General features: G+C 25.5%; 2 protein-coding genes across 2 annotated transcripts; both read right to left on the bottom strand.

Moving 5' to 3' along the window:
• Positions 1 to 784: 784 nt before the first annotated feature.
• OCT59_030148 (uncharacterized protein) lies at positions 785 to 1175 on the bottom strand (the record flags this gene model as incomplete). The annotated part of the gene is made up of 2 exons (XM_066146469.1): positions 785 to 794; positions 871 to 1175. The coding sequence occupies 2 exons, from the start codon at positions 1173 to 1175 to the stop codon at positions 785 to 787; spliced, it is 315 nt and encodes a 104-aa protein (XP_065995110.1).
• Positions 1176 to 4978: 3803 nt separating this feature from the next.
• OCT59_030147 (uncharacterized protein) lies at positions 4979 to 7337 on the bottom strand. The gene is made up of 2 exons (XM_025318537.2): positions 7168 to 7337; positions 4979 to 7073 (listed from the first exon to the last, which is right to left on the bottom strand). Exon 2 carries the CDS (start codon positions 6881 to 6883, stop codon positions 5822 to 5824), a length of 1062 nt encoding a protein of 353 aa, XP_025175898.1. The 5' UTR covers positions 6884 to 7073; positions 7168 to 7337; the 3' UTR covers positions 4979 to 5821.
• Positions 7338 to 10328: the final 2991 nt, after the last annotated feature.

The raw sequence follows: 10328 nt of genomic DNA, 5'->3' as shown, positions 1-10328 counted from the left end.
ATGTAAAAAATTTACCTAGTAAGATATATCTTGAATTAAATGGTATGTTTCTTCATAACCAATGTCTTTTTGAACGTTAATCAGTCTTTCAATTTGTTTTTAAGTGGAAAAAAAATTGATTAATTGTTTCACACGTGATACTAAATCTTCTACAACCTTTAAACCTTTATTAATTGCCAATTGTAAGGTATGGGCAGCACAGGAGAGTCTTTTAATTGGTTCTAAATCTCGAATGGCAGCTACTATATTAGCTTCATTATCTGCTGTTATTGATATAACTTGGCTTTCAATTTCCCATTTTTGAATATCTTTTTTGATTACTTCAGTAATTGCTTGTGCAGTATGTGGGGTTGGAAAATAAGAAATTTCAAGCAAAACATCCATTATTTCAAAATCTTTATTGATCCAAGTTGCTGTTAAACCCAAATATCCATGTTTTGAACAAGAAGACCATAAATCAGTAGTTAAAAATATTGATTGAGCAGTTTTTAAAAGTAGCTTTAATTTATCTCTATTATACCCATAACTACGAGCAATCATCATTCTTATTTTTTTTGCTCCAGGAACTGTGAATATTGGATTAATAATATGCATATGCTCAATATAGGCCTTATTAGTTACAGTAGAAAGTGGTTGGGTTGTTAAAAGAATCCATCGTAATGTAGATAATTCTTTTTCTTTTTGTCCATTAATATTGGACATAGTAGATCGAATTGGCATTGATTTATTTTCAGATGTAATACTTTCTGTAGGTGGTGTAATTCCGTGTTTAATAGCATGGTAACTAAGATTTCCTGTAGATCCATTATATTTATAGTGTTTTGAACATTTTTCCCTATCTTCTGATATAAACTGACAATATGCATGTACCTCTCCATTTTCATTTTGCTTTCTAACAAAATAATCCTATACCCAACTACTTTCCATTTGTGTTGCTTTGATTTTGAAGTAGTTTGCTTAAAGGGATTTGAATCATTCAATATTTGACTTGTTGATTCAAATGCAGTTAATGATTCTTGATCTGATTTTTTACTAGTACTTGCCATTTTTTGTTTTCCAAATATTTTAAATGATTTTGCAGGGCGTCCTCTTCTTGATGGTATTAGAGTAATTTCTGCAATTTCATCACTAGAACCTTCATTTTCACTTAAGTCAATATAATTTTGATTTTCCATAATTTTATGAATTATTTTATTTATTCAATAAAATGAAATTATAAAAAAAAATCCAGAAAGATGGAAAATAAATGCACTATTTATTTATTTCAATTAAGGCTTAGAGCTAGATTAATTTTGATAAAAAATAAATAATTCATAAATCAAAATTTAATTAATAAAATTTTGCAAATTTTAATTGGCACAAATGTGTATAAATTTCAATCAAATAAATGCCACAAATTTAATCATATAAATGCCACGAATTTAATTACATAAATGCTATGAATTTAATTTAAATAAAGCCTTGCACAAATTTAAAACCATTAATTAATCAAATAAATGCCACGAATTTAAACAAATAAATGCTATGAATTTAATCATATAAATGCCACGAATTTAATTTAAATAAAGCCACAAATTAAAGCCATCAATTTAATCAAATAATGCCATGATTTTAATTAAATAAATGCCACGATTTTAATTAATAAATGTTATTGTTTTTATGATTAATTAAATAATTGCCACGAATTTAATTAAAAGCCACAAATAAGTACCACGAAATTTATTTATTAGGTTCCACAAAATTATCTGTTAAAACTGATCTACAAAAAAAATTTTTATATAAATTTATCTGGATTTCAGTTTTTATCTGGATATATCCAGATTTTTATCCAATACGGATAACCCGGATAAAAACTGGATAATTTTTTTATTTTATTCAGATGACGATTTCTATCCAGATCCAAACACTAGTGGTATGTGCACAAAAAATTTTGAAATATCCTTATGTGATTGGACGCATATGTATTACAGTATCTATTATAGTAATATAGCCATACCACTTTGCCACATAACAAATTGTACACCATTCATACAGTAACTTTTTATCGAAAAATTAACACTGTTCGCACCTTTTTATTAATATTTTAATAAAAAAGTGCAAAATGTACTATTTTAACAAATAAATGGTAATTTTTACATCATTTTAGTAATATTTTAATAGAAAAAAATGCGAAATACACTATTTTAATATAAGGGTTTTAGTTTATAGTGACCCTATCGCCATGGTAACCCTAATTATGTGATTTTATACTATATTTTGATTGGTCAACTTTTTTATTTTTGTTAAAAAATTTGCAACACTTTAATTTGCAAAAAGTTTTTAATTTTACGCAATAAAATAATGATATACTGTATAGTTAAAAATCATTTAATTAAAGTTTACTAATAGAGAAACATTGTAAAATTTATATTTTATTTTTAACAGAACTAGTAATTTTGATACACAAAAAAAAATGACAACAACAGAATAAAAAACAAAATCAAGATGAAGAACAAAACTCACGAAAAAAGTTGAAGAATTAAATGATAATAAAACCCATGAAATCAAAGAATAAAATTCATGACATTGAAAAGTAAAGCCTGTGAAGTCAAAGAGTGGTATAAAGTAAAGAAAATATAGTTAATAAAGAATAATGAAAACAAGAATCTAGAGAATAAAAAAGAAAAAAAAGAAAAAAATACTCAATGTAAAAAAAGCCTATAATAAGGTTAAAAATGAAACTTATGAATAAGTGAGTTAAAGAACAAAATAATAACAAAACCTGTAAAGTTAAGAGTAAATCGTGTTACATAATGTTGAAAAGAAAGGAGTTAAAGAATAGTATAGAGAGTCAGTAAAAAACAAATTAAAAAACAAAGGCAAGAAAAAAAAGGATGTACCTTAATTGTAAAACTGCAAGAATTTAAAGACCAATAAAAAAAGAAAAAACAAAAAATAGCAAGAAAGAACGAAAAAACATATCAAAAAAAAAATGAAAAAGAAGAAAAAAAGGAAAGGAAAATAAAATAAAAAAAGAGAAAAGGAAAATAAAATAAAAAAAAAGTCAAAAAATAAAACAAGTAAAGCGAAAATAAAGAGAAAAGGAAACAAAAAAAGGGAAAAAGAATAACGAAAAAAAGGGGAAAATAATAACAAATAACTGAAGACTGACGTAATTGTAAATATTAGTTAGCCAATCAAATTTGATGACATGATTTAGGGTCACACTGGTGATACAGGTCACCAATGACATTTTGTGAGCTCAAATGGAACGCATTTCATAAGACTTGTAAAGAGAGAATGAATGCTAAAATAATGCATGATATGGTAAAGCGAGCTCTTAAGTGGTTTGGATTTTGCTAAAAATATGTGGATTGGAAAAGGGTCAAAGTTCATGATTTCTAATACCCTTTTTTCCAAATGATTGACCAAGAGCATCCTGTGTTTTTTTCCTTCTTTCTAATGCCCTGTCATATGCTGCTTCAGCTTTCTCATATCACTTCCACAACTCAGTTTTACAATAGTTATACCAGAATCTGTTTATTTTGAGATGCTTTCTGAATTCTTCAAGCAGAAGGTTTCTGACTATTTCTACTACTTATGTCAAGGCCATTGAGGGGTGAAGCTTGCATTTGAATCCATTTACAAATTTTATAGATGTCTATAAGATCGAATCCAAGGTCTTTAGCAAAGAATTAGTACTGCGTGCAAATTTATCGTATACATGTTACGTATTGTTTATCCTTATAGGTTACTTATAGCTTACCCATTGTTTAATTACTTATTTTTTCTGAGAGGCAGGATGAAGTTAGTCTTACGGGATCTAAAAGACCTTCTAGGAACTATTGCAGGTCAGAGTAATATGTTTGTCTAAATACGTTAAGTATGGACACACACTTGCTCATTACGTTTCGTTTTCTCGCTTGTTTACTTCCTACACACTACAGTCACTTTCTACAGTCACTTGCATATAAAGGTAATCAACCTGCTAATTAAGAAGTGTAATCTACCTGCTGACTTACTTGTTAACTTGGTTTGCAATGAAGCATTTTAACAAATTGCGAAGAAATCAGATTTTAGGATCTGAAATACTTACTATGGTGGCTTAAGTTCAGTGGCCTAGGTTCAAAAAATAGGATGGTCATACTTGGGTGTTCCAGGTGAGTATATAAAAGGTAGTCATAGCTTGAATTGGATTTTGAGGTCTGAGGGGCTGTCCAAGGTGTCCCTAGTATTATCATAAGATTTTTGAACTTAGGACAGTACTAAGGATAGAAATTCTATCTGATTTTGATTCCATTCGTGTTTTTATCTGCTTTTTGGTAATCTGTCCCTAGTATCCTTAGTGTCCCTAATGTCCTAAATAGTAAATACGAAATAAAAAAGGGTATTTATAAAAGGAGTTGGAAAATAGTAGGAACAGCCCAGGATACTAAAACCAGGTAGTATATAGGGTATGGCTGAGCCATGAAGTGTTGTAGGTACTGTAAGACTCATGGCTGAGGTGTAGAAGCATAGCAATGACACATCCAGATTGACAATAATGTTAAAAATATTAAAAATTAGTTTTTTAAGTATTAGGTATAATTTATTAATTACATATGTAATATTTATTACTACTTTTTTACCTATATCTTGCCCTTCTCTTTTTCACTTTTATATATATTTTGGGAAATTATAAATTTATTGAAATTGCCATTCTAATACTGTATTTGCCCAAAAATAAGCAATCACCGAAAATAAGCAACATGGCCCGCATTATAACAAATTTGGCCCACATTATCAAAACTTGGCCGGCATTATGTGCAAAAAACTTATTGCTTATTTTGGGCAAATACGGTATTATAAATTTGGAATAGTTAATCAAATTTGACTGAATTACTAAATTAAGAACTCTAGCAGTAATTTTATTTCATACCAATTCTTTAAGTTCAGAATTACTAAATGGGAATACTTTCTTTAATATGACCTTTAAATAGGTGAAAACCATTAGATGATTAAATCGGTTAATACCTAATACAAATCGCAAAAACTTTTATTTATAAAAAAATTTTTTTTTCTTCAACACGAGAAATACAAGGATAAAAAAAAAAAAGAATAAAATATCCGAAATAATATTATAATATTTGATCCAATTGAAATAAAACAATGAAATATAATCCTAAACTTTTTTTTAACGATTATAATAATAATATTTTAAAATAAGCGAAAAACAAATAAAAAAAAATATAAAATGAAATTTGGGGAGCGTGATGTTAATAAAAAAATAATCGACGAAAAAATAAGTATCTGAATACGTCTTAGTTAGATACGTTTAGTTAATAGAAATAGTTTAAAATCGAAATATGAAAATTATGAAAAAAAAAAATATTACAAGAAAAAAAATATATATATATAATTGTAATTTTCAAACATAGAAAAATACGGAATACCTATAAATATAAATATATAAAATTTTAAAAATATAAAAACCATCAAAAGATAGGGAAAAAATCATAAAACGCGTAAAATAATAATATAATATCCGATTTAAAAAGTCTCGGGGTGACTTGAGTACTATACTAGTAGAGTAATAAATAAGCTTATATGTTTTTTTTAAAAGCGAGATAAATACACAAAAATTCTGCATTTTTTTAATATTTTAAGTGGTTAAAGTTTTTTTTACCGGATACTTTGAAATTTTTTTTTCTTTTTTTTTTATTTTTTTTATTTTTTTTTATTTTTTCTTTTTATTTTTTTTTGGTTTTGTTTATTTGTTTTTTTTTTTGGTTGTTATTATTTATATTATTTAATAATCATAATTTGATAAATTTTCATATATCAAGATTAGTCCAAAAAAAAATTAGTTTGTTGAAGAAGTACTTGAAGAAGCAACAGGTGCAGAAGAAATATCATCGTTTAATACACCATCTTCTAATTCTTTTACCTCTTTTGGCCAAATACCAACTAATCTAATAACACTTCCCCAAGCTAAATCAATTACCCATCTTGGTAAAACGTTATGTAATAAAACTTGGGCTTTAGCAATGGTTCCAACGACATAACGATCTTTTGGAAAACCAACTTCAACAGATTCAACAACAGTTCTAACAATTTCTTTTGGACTATCTTGACCGGAATGAATTTTTTGCCAAAATTCAATGACTTTTTGAATATAATCTTCCCCATAAAGGGTTAAAGTATTTTCAGTAATTTCAGGGGAAGAAAAAAATTTTTTAGAAATTTCTACTAAATCAGGATGTGTTAATCTTGATTTAATTGGACCAGGTTCAATCATAGTTATATGAATTTTCCATGGTAATAATTCTACACGTATGGTATCTAACATAGCTTCTAAAGCATGTTTTGAAGCACTAAAAGCGCCATAAAATGGAACTGTAGTTCTTCCTAATACAGATGTTATATTAATAATTCTTGGATGAATATCCTGATCTTTTGATGGTTTTTTCATATTATATTTAATGTTTTGTCTTAAATTAGGTAAAAGAGCTTTAATCATTTTTATTGGACCCATAAAATTTACTTCCATAGTTTTTTCAATTTGTTCAGCTGAAGTGAACTCAAATGCGAAACCTTCATTACATCCAGCATTATTAATTAATGCAAATAAACCTTTTTCTTTAGTTTCATGAGATACCATTCTTGCACATTGTTGAATTGATTGTTCTTTTGTTATATCAAGCAAGAATGGTCGAAAATTTGGTGCTGGATGAACGAGAAAATCTCTAAACGCCGTTTCGGTTAAACATCCAGCAAATACGCAATAACCCCTCCTATGTAAAGCCTTTGCAATCAAATTTCCTATACCAGAATCGCATCCGGTTACAAGAACATATCTTTCCGCAAATTTTTGATTTGGAGGGGGTGTAGCAAAGAAACTACCAACATATGAAATAATTCCCATTCGTGATATTCGAATTTTAAGAAGGGAAAAAAATAATTTTGTCGTTAAAATGAGAAAAAAAAAGGATTTAATAAAGAATATGAAATATTTTTAGGATATCGTGTAAATGGTAAAGTAATAATAATAATAGAGGATGGGGTTTCGTTAAAATAAAATTATTAATTGGGAAAACCCGTTAATAGATTGTTTGCTAAAAAAATTGAAAAAATCAAAGTTAATAAATATAAATAGATAAAACTATATATATGCATATAAATATATCCCCTTTTATTAAGTAAACATACCCAATCAATAATGAATGATTGCGAAAGGCATTGAAAGGAGGGGGTTGAATTTTTCGTTACAAGTCAACATAGAACAAAAAAAAAATTCAAAATTGAATCAATTTCTTGGATATTTATGTAAAAAAAAAATTTTAATAATACGAATATGTACAAAGATTTAGCACATTCGCCGCGAAACACAAATGATAGTTTTTTTTTTTTAAAAAAAAAAAAAAATTATATATAAAAAATATAATTTTTGACATGTGAAATTTATCTGATGATCAATTAAACTGACAAACAATCCAAAACAATATATTTGAGCCCTTTACCGAATTCGGTAACAAGATCACTTGAGAGCTTTTTTTTGTCATACGATTCAAAAAAAAGAACAAACAAAAATGCAAGATATCAAGAATTTAAACTTGTTTACTAAAAAATTTAATTCAGGGTCCGATTTAGTTATTTGAAAGCTAATTAAAATTTTTTTTTATATATATTACGTAATCACAAATTTTATGAATAAATACGCCTACATTAGGTCTTCACACTCACATAAATCTGATAAAAATGCCCGCGACAATCGATGATCAAATTTCTGTTATATATATATATAGTAATTGAGATCAAATGAATGAGAAAAAATGCGGATGGGATCCCTGCTATCTTGCAGAGATGTAAATAATACTTAAGCCCTGCATAATATCGCATTGACGCATTTACTGAAAAAAAAAAAACGACCAAGCAAAAGAATGCAGAAATGTTGTGATCCTATAAACAAATCTACTTTTTGTAAAAAAAAAAAAAATTATATATATATATATAATCATTTGTGTTATATTATAAAAACATTCTTCCATTTAGAATAATGTCTATGAAATTCCCTTTGTTAGCACGCATTAAAGACTCGTGAACATACATTATTTATTAACTATTCACGAAAAAGAAAGCGATTATAATAATTATTGTAATTTGATTAAAAATTATACCATTACGACGAAAATTGTTTTAACGAGAGAAGAAAAAAAAACAAACGAAAAAAAAACGCCAAGTTGTTCCTACTTCTTACTATTGAATAATCGAAATTAGGCTGAATGGCGTAGGAGTAAACAACACGCGTAATTTTGTTCTCCGTTCATCAAAAATATCACGCATCTTTGCATAATTTTACAGATTTCAAATTTTAGTGTACATGGTTTTTTTTTATTTCCCATTCCACGAGGAGATTGTCCTTTTTTTGATTGTTCTCATTAACCGGTAAATTATTATTTGTTTAAAAATTATTTATCTTTTTCAGATATCGATTTTTGACATAAAAGATAAGCTTACTTTTACTAAACACCAAAACAAAATAAAAACAAATATCTCCCAATCACCGGGAAATTTCTTAATAATAAAAACGGTATATGATGTAATAAGTTTAAAATAATTTTTCAAATGAAAACAATGAGAATATGAACAATGGGTTTTTTCACTTATGGTAATTTTTTATATAAAACTGTCAATTAACTGTCATGCAAAGTTCAAGCCACTTATATCGCTAATAATAATTATTAATTCGGAGATGTGTAAAAAACACATGGAAGTTACTGAATGAATTATATTCAATACCATTGTTTTTGGTTTTTCACAATATGTAAATATCATGTGCAAATCATCTACAAATTTGGGGCTCAAAGTCGTTCGACGCCACAATATGTAAAACCTTTTTTTTTTCGTCTAAAATTTTCAAAGTGTTGGACTTTTGATGTTTTGATTTCCACGAAATCTTTCTAATTTGCAAATCTTCTTATTTTCTGTTGTTCTTTTTCATTTCTTTTATTTTTTATTACTAATTTATATTAAAGAAAGAAAAGATCATCATTAGTTTATTTTAAATAAACAATAGAATTGGATTCTAATTATTTACTTAAAATAAAACAATTGAAATAAAATTTTCAAAATGAAAATAATATAAAATATTTTAAAATAGGTTACTTATTACAAGCTTGTATTTAAAAATAAATATTTATATTTTTACACACTAATATTATTATTAAATTTTAGTTGTATATGCAAAATAATGAATTTTATATAAAAATAAATAAAAAGGTATATTATATAGATTTTTACTTCGGGTGATCATCACCGTTGGCCAGAATTATCAATTTTTACCGGCACTATATTTTTTTAATGCTGTTCGATCATCATAATTTCGGTCACCAGTAATCATCATCTTTTATATATTTCATATTTAAAATAAAATATCTCTTTTTATTATTTAAATTAATTTCAACTATTATAACTTAAAAAACTAATTGGAAAAATCAAATATTATTAAATACAAATCAAATTGATCCAAATTAAACTGAACTAATAAAATTATTTGATTTGATTGAAAATTTTTAAATTATAATTCAATTTGATTTAAATAAATGGAATTAATAATAAATTAATAGAACTATACTAATAGAATTAAAAGGATTGACTAATAAAGTTACAGTGCTAGCAAAAAGTAATTAGAATTGCAAAAAATGCAATAAATGAGAAACCAGCAATTAAAATTGCTTCAAATTTTATTAATATTAAGTGTATAAAATTTCAGCTTTTTAACTTATTTCCTTGTCTCACAATTGATTTTTTTTTTTTCAAAAAAAAACCATTAAAAATTTAAGCAAAATAAAAATTCAATAAAGATTTTTAATATTATCCTTAGTCATTAACAATTAACATATATATTATAATAAAAAATTATAAATATAAAAATATATCTTTAATTAATTTATTAAAAAAATTGGTTATTACTTAATTAGTTAATTTTTCTATAAATTGACATTAATGTTGACTCAAAAATCATTAAAATAAAATAAATTTTAAATATTATTTTTTCAAATATTTTGAATATTATTAAACTAACATTAAAAAGACTTTATTATAATCCTCTATAATTATTATAATTTAAATTTAATTTTTAAATTTTAGTTCTTTTTACTAAAATTAAGGATTAGGGTTAGGTTGCGATTAATATAATAAAGAAACTTTAATCTTAATTTTCTTAATAACTAACAAATAAAAAAGTGTCAACTTTTTTTAATAAAATTTATAGCTTAATGTAAACTTTAATTTATAATTATTCAACCTTTTTATAAATTTCAATTTGAATGTTATAATCAGAATTTTCAGATTTTTTATAGGTTAAATAT

This window comes from Rhizophagus irregularis, chromosome 9 (assembly GCF_026210795.1).
Source record: "Rhizophagus irregularis chromosome 9, complete sequence".
Lineage (NCBI taxonomy): Eukaryota > Fungi > Glomeromycota > Glomeromycetes > Glomerales > Glomeraceae > Rhizophagus > Rhizophagus irregularis.
The sequence above is the reverse complement of the archived record's forward strand: the minus strand, read 5'-3'. Positions and strand labels throughout refer to the sequence as shown.